The 16114-nt window shown below is 31.6% G+C and overlaps 1 protein-coding gene across 2 annotated transcripts; it reads right to left on the reverse strand.

The window, feature by feature from the left end:
- Positions 1-1913: 1913 nt before the first annotated feature.
- Positions 1914-13314, reverse strand: LOC110644607 (ribosome-recycling factor, chloroplastic). Of its 2 annotated transcripts, XM_021797475.2 has the most exons (11): positions 13054-13306; positions 12793-12934; positions 12578-12647; positions 12345-12440; positions 10922-11019; positions 10543-10654; positions 9766-9807; positions 8770-8826; positions 8586-8636; positions 7945-8001; positions 1914-2202 (listed from the first exon to the last, which is right to left on the reverse strand). In XM_021797475.2, exons 1-11 carry the CDS (start codon positions 13139-13141, stop codon positions 2185-2187), a joined length of 831 nt encoding a protein of 276 aa, XP_021653167.2. In that variant the 5' UTR covers positions 13142-13306; the 3' UTR covers positions 1914-2184. The 2 variants fall into 2 exon arrangements, with proteins under 2 accessions (XP_021653167.2, XP_057996738.1); XM_058140755.1 differs by lacking the exons at positions 1914-2202; positions 7945-8001 and adding an exon at positions 8019-8255 and having other exon boundaries at positions 13054-13314.
- Positions 13315-16114: the final 2800 nt, after the last annotated feature.

A 16114-nucleotide genomic window follows, 5' to 3' on the forward strand; every position in this document is an offset into this window, starting at 1 on the left:
CATTTTATGATTAAATGTAATATTTAAAAATTATTTATATTAATTTTTTTTAAAATCATTTATGTAAAAATATTATTTACCACATGTTATCCTTAATAATAATAATAATAATAATAATAATAATAATAATAATAATAGATCATTGACGACGATTAGTTTAGAGAAAATTAACTATTAATTTATGATCTTATAATCAATTATTTAATCAATTTTAAATTGTTTCATATCTTTAATATATTATTATATTTTTTTATTAATTTTTTTATTAAATTTTTATTAAAAAATTTAAGAGACAAAAGAGTATATTCTACATAAAAAATTATAAAAATAAAATATAAAGATTTAACTTGTTTATAATCAATATGTATATTATTTTATAAATAGAAAATATTTTACTATTATAAAAATTGAATTTAAAGGCTTTTATTACTATTTTTCACTTAAATAATATTTAATTATAAATTAATTTTTTATTTAAATAATTTTTATTTATTTATTTATATATAATACATCATATGAAACATTTGATACACATTAATCACCTCTCTTTCAATAAGTATTTTTATTTCACTTAAATGCTCTCATACCTTTTTTTGATTTGCACTATTTTTTTATTTTTTTATTATTTCTTTCAAAAGTGATTAGGTATATTTTATTTATAAATTTATTTATTTAAATATATTTAATTAATATTTATTAATTATTAATTTTTTATAAATTTTTATTTAATATTTCTTAAATTTTTATATATTTTATTTTATTATAATTATATATCGAATACAATTATAACTAATATTTTGACTATCTATATTTTATTATAATTAATTTTCAATAAAATTGTTTTTAAATTTTAATTAAATATCTATATTTTTATGTATAAATTATCTCTCAACCATATTTTTATATAGAACTAAAATTTCAAACATAAATTATAAATATAATTGTATTAAAAATTTTACTATAAATAAAGATAATTAAAAAAAGTTAAAATTATAAAATTTGACTTTGAAAAATAATATGTATTTTTAATATTTATTATATTAATAGAAAATGACGATATTTTAAAATTTTAATTTTTATGAAATGTATTTATTTTGTATTATATATTTATGTAAAATGAATATTTTATCAAAGAATTATTTTATAAAAAATATCAGATTAATAAAAAAAATTTACACTTATATATAATTTTCTTAAAAAATAACATAATAAAATATTATTTTTAATTAATAATAATGTAAAATATTTTTATTATTAAAATTAAATAATTCAATCCATTATTAGTAATTTAATATTTTTTATTGTATTAATAACGAAAAAATGATATTATTTTTTCATTAATCTATAATTTACAAAAAAATAAATATCAATTTATATAAAATTTGAGATAAAATTATGAAAATTTCATGAAATTTAAATTATTTTTTGAATAAAGTTCTTTTATTACATTTTAAACAAAATAATTATGAAAACTACTATTAATATATGTATAAAAAGAATTAACTATGCATTTTAAGTAATTATATTATAAATTAATTAAAAATTTATTATTCTAAAAGATAAAAATTTATCTAAATTAAATTAAATAAGAAAGAAATTTTAATTTAAAATTAATTTAATAATAACAATTTATCTTATTTAAAATATAATTAAAAATTAAATTTAAAAAAATAAAATTATAAATTGCATATACCTGGCCTTCTACTCGAGTCAATTTCTGCATCAGTGTCTGTAAATTTACCTGGTTTCAACTCATTTACAGCAACCGTCGTTGCTATGCTTTGATGCGGTCCTAGCAGTGCTCGTGCTTCCAGGTTAGAATGCTTATAAGGTCTGGTGGACTATACACATCATGAGGTGTAAATAAAATCTCGGATAAAGAATTGCTCAAAGTCCCATCAGATGAACCAATGTTGGAAAAACAAAATGGGGCTAACATTTCTCATCAATAGACTGGGAATTATCTTGACAGAATATACCAAGGAAAATTTTGAAAAATGCTGTACATATGACTTACAAAATGCTCTTTAAGACTGCCTTTTTCACTTCTCATTCACAATATCCACCAACACCCTATTAATTTCCGAAGTGCCTTTCTCACCAGTTATAGACATTGCACCACACAAGTTTGTCCTAAAACGGAGACTTACAGCAGAAATTCTTGCATTTGTGCACAAAAAACTTTCATACCTTCAGCAATTCCTGAAAGACAAAGCTCAAGGTCAGCATATGTTAATCATGACATGATAATATTAAAATAAATGTCAAATGAAACTGATCTTTCAAACTGTAGTAATGAGAATTCCTGAACAATGAATTAGATGGACAGCTATCACAGTGCAGCACCCTTGGATTATATTAATATTCGACATCACTAAATCTCATTACGAGCTCATATGGAGTTTCATAAGAGAATATATTTATCACTGTTGACACTAAGATGCTTCTGGTCTGGATGAGTTTGCATATGCAAAATGATAAAAGTAGCATTTTTATTTATTCTGATATGACGGTATTCTTGTTTGACAGGCGTGACAGTGCAACTTTCCCATGTAGTACCAATGCCCATAATATCTTTATCTACATTATTTCTTGCAATTTCACAAAATCTCAAATTCAACAGCTATACAGTTTAATCTTATCCCAAATTTCATGCTATCCACATAAAATATTAATTTGTATCAAAGTTCCCACACAAGACTGGTCAACTTTTTGGCCAGATATTCTATCTCAGCTATTGGACCTTTTCTTTATCCCTTTGAAAACCCATGATTCTAAGCCACTTCCATCATTCTTCTCAGGATTTGTCTTGCTATTTGCTAAGCCACATTTCTTCTGTTTTTGAACCAACTTGCCAACCCAACCTGGCATCTCACCAGCCCAGCCAAAACAATCCATAGTCCCTTTGTAATTGGTCCTGAGATTGGTAGAGAACCAAATAGCAAAAGTTTCTACCTCTAGTTGAAGGAATTCAAGATTTAAGATCTCCGCCATGCTTCCAGAGAATGCTACATTTATCATATTTACACATCATTCACACCAGAAAAACAAGCAGCTGAAATAATAATTGTTATGGAAAGTCAATCACTATATTATTTCTCTGTATATTCTGTATTCTGTATTCCTATTTAGGATTTCTTATTTATGATTTCTTCCTAATTAGTAGAACACAATTATAGGAATCAATTGTATATATATACCCATGTACAGATTAATTGAAATTAAGGAGAATCATCTCTTTCTACATGGTATCAGAGCAGGTCATCAATCTAGGGTGACTATTTGTTCTCACTACCCAGCTCAAGAGAGACCTTGGCCGCCGACAGGCCGTTTTGACCCCGATCAACATCGCCGGCGTTGCCTCAACCCCCTCATTCCACCACTGTGTGCTGTTGCCTGATCCAGTACACCATTAAAGGACTTCTAAGGTTTGGCTCTCAGATTCTATTTTGGTATTTGCTTGGTTTGTAATTTTGAGTTATTTTGCTGCTATAAGCACTTTGGATTAGCGTTTCGGTTAGTTTTCTTTGTCTCAACAAATGGCAGACAATAAGAATGTTATTTCTGATGTGATTCCGGTGATGACTAAGATCACGGAACACAAACTTAATGGTTCGAATTACCTGGAGAGGAGTAAGACTGTTAGAGTCTATTTGCGTAGCATTGATAAGGGTGATCACCTTACTAAAGATCCACCCACTTATGATACACGACAAACTTGGCTAAGGGAGGATGCTCGGTTGTTTTTGCAGCTTCGAAACTCGATTCATAGTGAGGTAATTAGTTTAATTAATCACTGTAAATTTGTTAAGGAATTGATGGATTACTTAGATTTTCTGTATTCTGGTAAAGGGAATATCTTCCGTATTTATGATGTTTGTAAGGCATTCTACCGTGCTGAGAAAGAGGATAAGTCTCTCACGGCTTATTTTATGGATTTTAAACGGGTATATGAGGAACTTAATGTATTGTTGCCTTTTAGTCCTGATGTGAAAGTTCAGCAGGCCCAACGGGAGCAACTGGCTGTTATGAGTTTTCTTGCAGGCCTTCCTTCAGAGTATGAGACTGCTAAATCTCAGATTCTCTCCAGTTCTGAGATTTCCTTTTTGCATGAAACGTTCACACGGGTCCTTCGTACAGAGAGTACTCAATCTTTACAGCCTGCCAGTAGTGCTCTTATTAGTCGTAATCCAAATGAACAACAGGGTAATAGAAGAGGAAGTAGAGGAGGAATTACAGGCAACAGAAGTAATCAGCGTAATGAAGAGGCTAGTTCTAATCAGGACTCAAGAGGAGTCATTTGTTATTATTGCCATGAGCCTGGCCATACAAAATATAATTGTCCGCAAATTTAGAGGAAAAATCAACGATCACAGATAGCAAATATGACAGCAGACAATTCTACAGTATCTTCCTCTGAGAAAACTATTTTGGTATCTGCAGAGGATTTTGCACAATTTTCCCAGTATCAGGCATCTCTAAAGCCTACCAGTTTCCTCACATCGCGATCGAGTCGTAAATCCACTACATGCCTTGTGTCTTCCTCATCCAAATGGGTTATTGATTCAGTGCGGCATCACATGACAGGTAATTCTAGTCTTCTATCTGCTTTTCAGTCCAATCTCACTTCCTCTACTGTTACTTTAGCTGATGGTTCTACTTCTTGTGTCATGGGTTCTGGAACTGCAAATCCGACTTCGTCAATTTCTTTGTCTTCTGTTTTGTGTCTACCTAAATTCTCTTTTAATCTACTTTCAGTTAGTAAACTTACTCGTACCTTAAATTGTTCTGTTTCCTTTTTTCCTGACCAGTGTTTGTTTCAGGATCTTACGACGAAGCAGATTATTGGTAGAGGACGCGAGTCAGGTGGTCTCTACATTCTAGAAAATCATATACCGCGGTCGCTTGTTTGCTCCAGTACCTTAACACCGCTTGAAGCTCATTGTAGATTGGGTCACCCTTCTTTGTCTACCATAAAAAAGCTGTGTCCTCAATTTCAGTCTTTATCAGTACTAGAATGTGAGTCGTGTCAGTTTGCAAAACATCATCGTTTGCCTTCTGTGTCTAGAGTCAATAAACGGGCTTCATCCCTTTTTGAGTTAGTTCATTCTGATGTTTGGGGTCCTTGTTCTGTTACTTCTAAAACTGGATTTCGTTATTTTGTTACTTTTGTTGATGATTACTCTCGTGTTACCTGGTTATATTTAATGAAGAATCGTTCTCAATTGTTTTCTATCTTTTGTGCCTTTTGTAATGAAATCAAAACTCAATTTAATATTTCTGTGCGCATATTAAGAAGTGACAATGCCAAAGAATATTTTTCAGCACAATTTCAGTCTTATATGACACAAAATGGCATTCTTCCTCAGTCTTCCTATGTGGATAACCCATCCCAAAATGGCGTGGCCGAAAGAAAAAATCGGCTTCTTGAGGTAACTCGCGCTCTTCTTTTTCAGATGAAAGTTCCTAAACACTTTTGGGCGGATGCAGTTTCTACGGCATGTTTTTTGATCAATCGTATGCCGTCTTCTGTCCTTAATGGGGATATTCCTTATACTGTTTTGTTTCCTACAAAATCTTTATTCCCTATTGAACCTCGTATTTTTGGTTGTACCTGTTTTGTGCGTGATGTTCATCCACAGGTTACTAAATTGGATCCAAAATCTCTCAAATGTGTCTTCCTTGGGTACTCCCGGCTCCAAAAAGGGTATCGTTGTTTCTCTCCTACTCTTAATCATTATCTTGTTTCTGCAGATGTCACATTTTTTGAGTCCACTCCATTTTTTTCTCAATCATCTGTGTATGAGAGTCAGGGGGAGGAGGATGATCTCTTAATATATATTGTCCAACCAATGTCTAGTACTCTCCCACAGCCTGTTCCTTCTGTCTCTAGACCTACTCGACCTCCCGTTGTTCATGTTTATTCCAGGAGATTGAAGATTCCTGACTTAGATCCTCCACCAGCTACTTCATTGGGAGATCCTGTACCTCATACTGATCATGATTCTGATCTAGACTTACCCATTGCTCTTCGTAAAGGTAAACGTTCATGTACTTACCCTATCTCTTCTTTTGTTTCTTATAATCAATTGTCTTCTTGTTCTCGGTGTTTTGTTATTTCGTTAGACTCTGTTCCTATCCCTAATACTGTTAGTGAGGCACTGTCTCATCCTGGTTGGTGTGATGCTATGAAAGAGGAAATGGAGGCTTTAGATGCTAATGGTACATGGGAACTGTTGCCTTTGCCCACTGGTAAGAAAGCTATTGGTTGCAAATGGGTATTTACAGTAAAGGTAAATCCTGATGGTTCTGTGGCTAGGTTAAAAGCACGCCTTGTAGCAAAAGGATATGCTCAGACATATGGGGTTGATTACTTTGACACTTTTTCTCCTGTAGCTAAACTTACTTCTATTCGCTTGTTTATCTCTTTAGCAGCTACATATGATTGGCCCCTGCATCAATTGGATATCAAGAATGCTTTCCTTCATGGTGATCTTCAGGAGGAGGTGTATATAGAGCAACCACCTGGGTTTGTTGCTCAGGGGGAGTTGGGTAAAGTTTGTAGGCTTCGAAAGTCACTTTATGGCTTGAAACAAAGTCCTAGGGTATGGTTTGGGAGATTCAGTGAAGCAGTACAGGAATTTGGTATGCAAAAGAGTAAGTGTGATCACTCAGTATTTTATAGGCAATCTGAGGCTGGTCTAATTCTCCTGGTAGTCTATGTGGATGACATTGTCATCACTGGGAGTGATTCTGCAGGTATTTCATCTCTCAAAACCTTTCTCCAAACCCAGTTTCAGACCAAAGACTTGGGATTGTTAAACTATTTCTTGGGTATCAAAGTTATGAGAAGTAAGAAGGGTATTTTCTTGTCTCAAAGAAAATATGTCCTCGATCTATTGACAGAGACAGGAAAATTAGGTGCTAAGCCTTGTAGCGCACCAATGACTCCAACTTTACAAATCAAGTAGTTGGGATAGTGAGTTGTTTGAAGATCCAGAGAGATACAGGAGATTGGTAGGAAAATTGAACTACCTTACAACACCCGTCCCGACATTGCTTATGCCGTTAGTGTGGTAAGTCGGTTTATGTCTTCCCAACCGTTGCTCATTGGGAAGCCTTGGAACAAATCTTGTGTTATCCAAGGGCGCTCCAGAAGAGGTTTGCTATATGGTAATCATGGGCATTTGAATGTTGAATGTTTTTCAGATGCCGACTGGGCTGGATCTAAGGTTGACAGGAGGTCAACTACTGGATATTGCGTTTTTGTTGGAGGAAATTTGGTGTCTTGGAGAAGCAAGAAGCAGAGTGTAGTTTCTCGATCTAGTGCTGAATCCGAATACAGAGCCATGGCACAATCAATATGTGAGGTAATGTGGATACTTCAATTACTAGATGAGACAGGTTTTAAGACCTCCCTGCCTGCAAAATTGTGGTGTGATAATCAAGCTGCTCTCCATATTGCTTCTAATCCGGTGTTTCATGAGCGGACTAAACATATTGAGATTGATTGTCACTTTATTCGTGAAAAGATTCAACAACAGATCATCTCAACAGGACACATCAAAACTGGAGAGCAGTTAGGAGATATTTTCACAAAAGCTCTGAATGGAGCTAGGATTGACTACATTTGTAACAAGTTGGGCATGATTAAAATCTATGCTCCAACTTGAGGGGGAATGTTATGGAAAGTCAATCACTATATTATTTCTCTGTATATTCTGTATTCTGTATTCCTATTTAGGATTTCTTATTTAGGATTTCTTCCTAATTAGTAGAACACAATTATAGGAATCAATTGTATATATATACCCATGTACAGATTAATTGAAATTAAGGAGAATCATCTCTTTCTACAATAATGATTAAAAAAAAAAAGTACACTCTAATCTAGAAATTAAGACATTTCTTCCCATTCTATCAGTTTGATTAACAAGGAGATACCTTTTCCTTTTGTTTGAAGATGCCGTCAATCTTCTTCATATGCTCATCTGTTAGCTTCTGAAGAAGAAAACAATGTTAACATAGAGTGCTCAAAAGAAGGCAGATTGTGAAATCTGTCAGTTATTTGTTCATCATAAAAAGAAAAAAGAAAAAAAAATTCAAATCCCAATGCTTAAATCAGATGCCTACTAAAATTTTATTAGCATAGTATATCACATAATCAAAACACCATCATGGTGCTTCCAGCGATACCAAAATGCAGCATGCCGCTCTGCTATTGAACTATTTGAGTGTTTCCCAAATGCATCTATCTGAGTCATGACAGCAAGAATGAGATTAAATAAAATAGTGGCACGTTATAAGCACCACAACTAGTAAGAACTTTCTAGAAAATTTCCAACATGTAGTGATTGTGATGATAATAAATATATCTCAGAAATATTCTCCATTGGCCCATATGACAACTCCCAGGTATACATGAAGTGCCTTGTATTTCTAGAAAAATCCAGTCATATTGCTGAAGCAATTTTTCATAAACACTAAAATAAATTGCACACCTAACTGTATTAGTGTATTGTTAAAAGACACCATCCAAAATCATCCCCAGATAATGGGCCGCACAAAGTAAAGCCTGAAGTTACCTGCAAGTCACTGGACAAGTCCTTCACATTATCCTCTGAGAGCTTCTTTTCCTGAAAAAAAAAAGGATTAAGATACAAAACATTAAAAGAAAATAGATTTAGAAGAAGAAGAAGAAGAAGAAATAACTGCAAAAAAGGAAGAAATAAATAACTGCCAAGCAGAACAATGGTTTTTGATTCAAACCTTCTCCAGTTTCTCATAGGCTTTCAATGCATCTCTTCTAATATTCCTCAATGCCACCTATAAATGAAAGATTAGGAAAGATCATTTTAAGGAAAAGATTGATGACTTTAATGTATTCTACCAACCACAAGGCCATAAATGAACTAGCTCATTCAGCAGCCAGCTTGTAAAAAAATGCATTAAAATCTCGTGTGTTTCTTTTACTAAGATAAGTGAACGAATTTAAACATAAAATTTAGGCTCTATTAATAAATGAATTAAACATGAATTTAATAAAGCTGAACTTGAATTGATTAAGATCATGAACAAGCTCCCTTGTAGTTTTCCTTTTCATTTAATAGGAGCCCCCTACTTTGAATTCTCATGTATCTGATAGACTGATAGTCCTCCCTACTTGGGCCTTGGGCTATCCTTGTAGGATAAGACTTCAAATAATCAGATTAAAGCTTTTAATATTTATCTTTTGGTGGTTTGGCTTGGCTTGAGAGATACAATCAGCACAAATATTTAATAAAGACAAACTCAAGCTTGAGTGTAATAAAATCAAACCAAGCTTCGATAAGGCTTCTTAAGCCTCAGTCAAGCTCGAGACAAGTTCAAGCTTGACAAATAATTGGCCAAACCTAGTTTAGAAAGCTGAGAACCTGTAGACTCAGTTGAATACACCCCATTAGCCATTAGCTACATGCAAATGATTATACAATAAAAGAATTCCACTTTAGAAAGCATCTATTAACAGACTGTGTGATGCCAAACCTAAGAATGTGCGCTTTTCCATGTTTTCCTAGAAAAACTTCAAGTGAAGAAACACATACTTTCACTTCAGTTCTAAATTCCCTGAAGAACTCAATTATGAGTTAGATATACATTCTTGCAGGTCCCATAAGATTGGCCTATTTTAGTGTATTCCCCTAAGAGAGACCACTACTGATCTGATTACAAACAGTAGTGAGTCATCTAATTCTAAACCAATACATTAACTAAAAATGATATTACCTTTCCTTCTTCAGCCTGTTTGGCGACCATTTTTGACAATTCCTGCAAATGAAATAGATAAAAGGAAAAAATTAAGATAAATTCACCAAAAAATCTCTAGAAGAATTTGAAAGAACTTCCCCAAATCATCTTAAACAAGCACTCTATTTCAATTTTCATCATGCATTATGTAACAAATTTAGTATGGGTTTTATCTTCATTTCTACTTGGCAAAGGCATATGCCCAATGTGTGAAGCTTTCTGATGTGTGAGCAAAGTGTAGACAAATTACAAACCAAAAAAATAAAACAAACAGGAGCTTTTGCTGAGATCAGGTTGACCATTTCCATCGCTCAATATTTAACAACTGATACAGCAGAAATGTGAGGTGGGACCATCCAGTCAATTACATAAAATTGAAAAGATGAATTTTTATCTACTCAAATAATTATGATTATTAAAAGTAGTGAGTTGAGCGTGTGTGTGTGTGCGTGTGTGTGTGTGTGTGTGTGTGAGAGAGAGAGAGAGAGAGAGAGAATTTATAGGTCATGCCAATGAATGAGCTCCAGAAGACAAGGAACTACAGAAACACAATATGGGCATGTTCGAAGGCTGCATCCAACATAATTGGCTGTATCCAACATAATTACTTAGATACAATAATCATGCCAATATTCAACTTTCACATGTTACCACACAAAGTGCCCAGTACAATAAGTAATGTAGTGGATTGAAGACCTCAGTTTTGGTAAAAATTAGTTACCACTTGCTACATCCCACAAGACCAAAGGAAACTACCTTCCTTCTTTCTGATGTCAATTGAGGAAGGGACAACCGTATCACTTCTCCGTCATTATTTGGAGCCAAACCAAGATCAGAGCTGACAATGGCCTTCTCTATAGCCTTTAGGCTGGCATGCAAGAAGTAACAAATATAAGAAAAGAGAACAAAATAGTCAGCAAAGATTTATTACCATTCTGTGATTTCACTACATATTCTGTTCCTTTAGCAAATGAAAATTTTGTAAAACCAGTCCCTACTCTGTAGTACTTAGTTGACAACAGGAATGCTATACTTCTAGTATGCGTACTATATCTATTCCATAGATGAGTATATAAGCACAGTCGATGGTCCTCAAAAATCCCCAGTTTTCCTGTCTCTTTGCTTTTTGCAATACCTGGATTTGTCATATGGCTGGACCAAAAGAGAACTTGCTTCAGGAGTACTGATTTGAGCTATGCTCTTCAAGCTGACTGGACTTCCATAATACTCCACCTATATAAGCATGGTTTCATACCTTTTCCAATAAAAAGTGAAGACTTTAACAGAACAATAAATTATAACTAGTAGATATTCGATAACAAGTGCTGCACAAGCCACCTCATGTCTGCTATGTTAAACACTGAGTTCATGTTTAACAAAGAAGAGATCTAATCCAAATTGAATGTAAACTTTAACAAAAAGAGTAAGCTTTGTGACTCTCATAACATTTAATACCATTTGGATAAAATGAAAAATAGGAATAAGAAGAGAAAATGACCTCACTAAAAAGTTCTTTCTACAAAATAAATCCACCTAAATCAAATTAGAATAGATTGAGCTTAAAAGCATCAAGTTTTTTTCATATGAAAATATTAAATGTAATTAAATAATGCTAAAGATTTGAATTATTTAGCAACAAGGGAAAAAAATAAAATATGGCATGCTTCTCATTTCCTACCCTAGAACTTATTCCTTTGTGCACAGAATAAAAGTTCCTGCTAAGGCAACTAGAGGAACTGATTTCCTTTAGTTCCTTCAAATCAAAGAGCATAAGACCGTTGGAACCTACACCTGACACATATCACATTCTGATTCTAATATGGTATGTTAAAGACACACTCAGTAACAACTACTTTTTCCATGTTAGTTCATAGCTGAAGGAGGTTTCGCTTACAAAGTTGTAACATGGCAACGCACTTGAGGCTGAGAAAGGCTCCCTAAAAGTAGAGAAGATGAAGGATAAGGAGCTATATCATATAGAATGTTCATGAAAAATAGACCATAGACATAACTACATATTGATCCTGAGCCCAGATGAGTTGCAAATGTAGAGATACGGGAATCCCCAAGCTAAGATATACTTTGCAGCACAAACGAGAGGCAGCAAAGATATATAGATGATAAGATGGCCCTCCCCAACCCTCAAAAGGTGGGGACCCCTGTATATGGGGTTTGGGGATGCCTTGAACTTTACAAGAAGACTCGATAAAAATGTAAACAGTGTGATGTCATTTGTTGAATGTACAACAACAAGGAAAATTACAGACATATATTATTGAATTCAAAAAAACAACATATAGTAAATAATGATTTGGAAGAGAAGCACAAGTGAAGAGGAACTAAATCATGTACTTTTGTTTCTGAGTGATTCATCATTTGGAAAGTTATAATCTGCACAGTATTTATTTTTTGATAGTTAAATTTTGTTACGGAACTTAATCTCCCTCTATCTTTCCTTTCTTTCTTTCTTCTTCTTCTTCTTCTTTCTTTTTTTGGAAAAATCATCATATTATGGGATCAATCACAAACAGTTGTACAAACTCACACAGAATTCATACCTCAATCTTATCTAGTATTGCTGGGTTTGCCCTGCCTGTCCTCACAGAATTAAAATTGGTTCGAACTGTTTCAATGGTCTTTTCCATCCTTGCTTTCTGATAATAACCAACATTCTCAATCACTACTTATTAGACCGAATTTACAAAAAATAAAATAAAATCAGAATTCCTTCAACTCTTACCCATCTGAGCACATAATAAATCTTACAGAACAATTTACCAAAAACACTTACAGCATCCTTCTCAATGGAGGACTTCTCTGCTTCGATTTCTTCAATGGTCGCGCACCTTATTACTCCTCTTCTGCATGTGATGCAAAATTGCATATACATTAACAATCAAGTACCTCGGAAGCATTAATTCTCTCAAACACTAATAAGCAAATCTATAATTCGCACAATAGCAGAGCACAGCAAATAATAGCAATAACAGCGTATAATTTACTTGCCTCTTCTGCAACAACTGCTTTACAGTAATGGGGTTGGCGTAAAGTTTGGTGGCAGCGGCGTAGTTAGAAGCAGAGCTCCACAAACTCACACTGGCAATGTGGGAACTGTTGTTATCATTGCGCTGTGCTCTATAAGATGAAACTGTAAAACTGCTTCACATTAGAGTGGTTTATTTAAGCAAAAGAAAAAGAAAAAGTGAAATTGCAGAAACAAACCACAGGCATGGCATTAATAAGAGGGAATAGAAGGGAATAAAGTACCTGGAAGAGAAAGGAGGGTTTTGGGAGGGCTAGGCTTGGATTGGAAGATGGACCTGAGCGGTGTCGTTGAAGAGAAGGGAGTGGCCATCTAAACTAGAGGCTAAGAATGAAGTAATGAGATGAGGAAATGTTTAGAGGGTGATGGTCTTGGGTCGTTAACAAGCAGCTAGGAAGGAGTGAGACTGTGATTTTGTTTGCGGATAAGAGCTCGCTGTCGCTGGCATTTCTGGGCCGGACGATTGTTTGGTTGCTGGTACACTGGGGCGCAGCGTATTCAGTATTCAGGTAAGTTATCAGGACCCGGTTCACACTTTACTTATTGATTTATTTATTTATAGTTTTTAGATATTTATTTATTATTTTTAATCCCACTAATCAAATAATAATTTTTACTAAATTTTTTTTGACAATAATAATTTTTACTAAATAATTAAGAAAAAAAAAAGAGTAAACTCAAAACTAAGCTTTAGTCTAAATAAATTTATAAATCAACACCTAATAATTTTTTGTAATAATGAATTTTTTTTCTAATTTTAAATATTAAAAATTATTTATTAATTTTAATTAAAATAAAATTGAAAAAAGAAATTGAAAAATATGATAAATAAAAAAATTTTAATATTAAAATTATTGTTTTTAATATTTTATTATTTACAAAATAGGAAAATAATATTTTATTATTAAAAAAATATAGTTTATTAAGTGTGAATTTATTGACTTTAATTAAAAAACACAAGTGACTTATTTAGTTCTAAAATTAATTTTAAATTTATTTAACCCTTAATAAAAAATACATAAATTTATTTAATTTTTTTTCAAATAATTAATAAAAATTTCATAAACAGGATAAATATAAATTGAGTATGCAAACTCACTAAAGTAGAATTAAAATCAAACTTAATAAAGTTTAATCATGTCAAATTTAAATTTTAAATCCGAACTCAACAAATAAAAATTGAATTCTTCAAATTTTGATTTAATTTATATCTCTATGTGCAAATTATTATCTATGAATCAATCAATTCTCCCAAATAATCCGATTTCCCCTCTTTTTTATCAAAATTTTTAGTGCTTGGAATTATGTGTTAGATTTATCGGGCTCTTGAGTAGGGATGAGCAAAATTCGGTTCAAACCGAAAAATCGAACCGAATCGAGTCAATTCGATTCAATCGGTTTGGTTCAATTTTAAATTATAAAAATTTCGGTTATTTCGGTTCGGTTCGATTTTGAAGAGAAAAAAATCAGTTAAACTGAACCGAACAGAATAGTAATTTATATAGTCAAATCAAACTAAATCGAACCGAATCGATTTTTGAATTGATTTATTTTTATGAAAAATTTATGAATTATATTTAATTTTATATATATTAATTGTTTAATTTCATTTATTAATGGTTATTAGGTTCAAACCAAAGGTAAAATTAGACCAAATAACTTGAAAATCAAATCTAAATTCAAAAATCAATAAAAAATCAAACCGATCGATTTAAATCGAACTGAAGCGCAATAGAACGGTTCAGTTCGATTCAATTTTTTACCCATTTCGATTTGATTCGATTTCTAAAATTTACGATTTAATTTTTATAATTTAATTTGATTCGATTCGATTCAATTCGATTTGAATCGAATACTCACCCCTACTCTTGAGGGCTTTATCTCATGAAAAATATGTATAAACGATGTTTTTTTTTTTGGTTTATGGGTGAGAAGGTTCTTTAGAATATGGCCTTAGGAGGCGGGCCATGATAAATGGACATGCCCATGCTTTCGTTTAATAAATGAGAAACTTTTTCAATTATAATTTGAAATTATTAAAATATTTTAAATCACTTTAAAATATAGTTTGTTTGTATCTATTTTTATTCCTACTAGTTTATTGCGCATTGTACTTTATTTTATTCGTTGAATAAGTACATGATATAAATTTTTTATATATCATATAATATGTGAAAATTTTATTAAGTTTATAATATTATAGAGTTTTTTTTATTTCTCTATTTAATTTTATAAAATTCTTATTACTTAAAATATATTATTTTTTATATCAAATTTATTATGTACTTTTTTGTAAATATAGAAAAAATTACATGTACTTATAAATTATATGAAAATTTAAAAAATTTATGTTATTAATTATAGAAATTCTTATATACATATAATTTAATTATAAAGAAATGAAAAAAGTGCATGAATTTACTAATCAAAGAAAAAAAATTGAAAGATATATATTATTAAGTATAAAATTATTAAAAAATTGTAAGACTTTAGTTAAATTAATTTCAAATTAATTAAATGATAATCTAATAATGGAAATAATAAAAAGTTCATATATATATAAACTTTTTATTATATATTTTTGTGTATATAAATATAATTCCTTATTATTAAGGATCTAACTTAAAAAATTGATGAGATAACTATTTTACAAATAAATTTATAATTTTTAACTTTGGATTAAATTTTAAAGAAATTGACTGATCAACTCAACTCAAAATGATGAATAGAATAGAATTTAAATTTAAATAGAAAAATTAAAATAACCAATCAAATTAAAATTTTTTAAATAATAATAATAATTTATATAATTTGTTAGTCAACTAAAATTAAAGATAGATGGATAAATTATTTTGATAATCTCTTTAACAATAGTCAAAGTGGTAATAGCGTGAATATAGACTACAGAGCAATAGAAAAGAATGTTAATTATACTAGAATGATTAGATATTTAAAAGTAAAGGAAGCACTTAAGAGAATGAAAGTGGATAAAACCTATGGATCCGATGGAATACCAATTGAAGTATGGAAGTATTTGGGAGATATGGGAGTGTCATGGTTAACTAAATTGTTTAATAAGATTTTAAACTCAAAGAAAATGCCTGATGAATGGAGGAGGAGTATTTTAGTACCTATTTTTAAAAATAAGAGAGACATACAGAGTTGCTCAAGCTACAGGAGAATTAAACTCATGAGCCATACTATGAAGTTGCGGGAGAGAGTTGTGGAACATCAACTATGTCAAGACACTTATATCTCTTCCAATCAATTTGACTTCATGCCCGG

The sequence above is a fragment of the Hevea brasiliensis genome, chromosome 2 (assembly GCF_030052815.1).
Source record: "Hevea brasiliensis isolate MT/VB/25A 57/8 chromosome 2, ASM3005281v1, whole genome shotgun sequence".
NCBI lineage: Eukaryota > Viridiplantae > Streptophyta > Magnoliopsida > Malpighiales > Euphorbiaceae > Hevea > Hevea brasiliensis.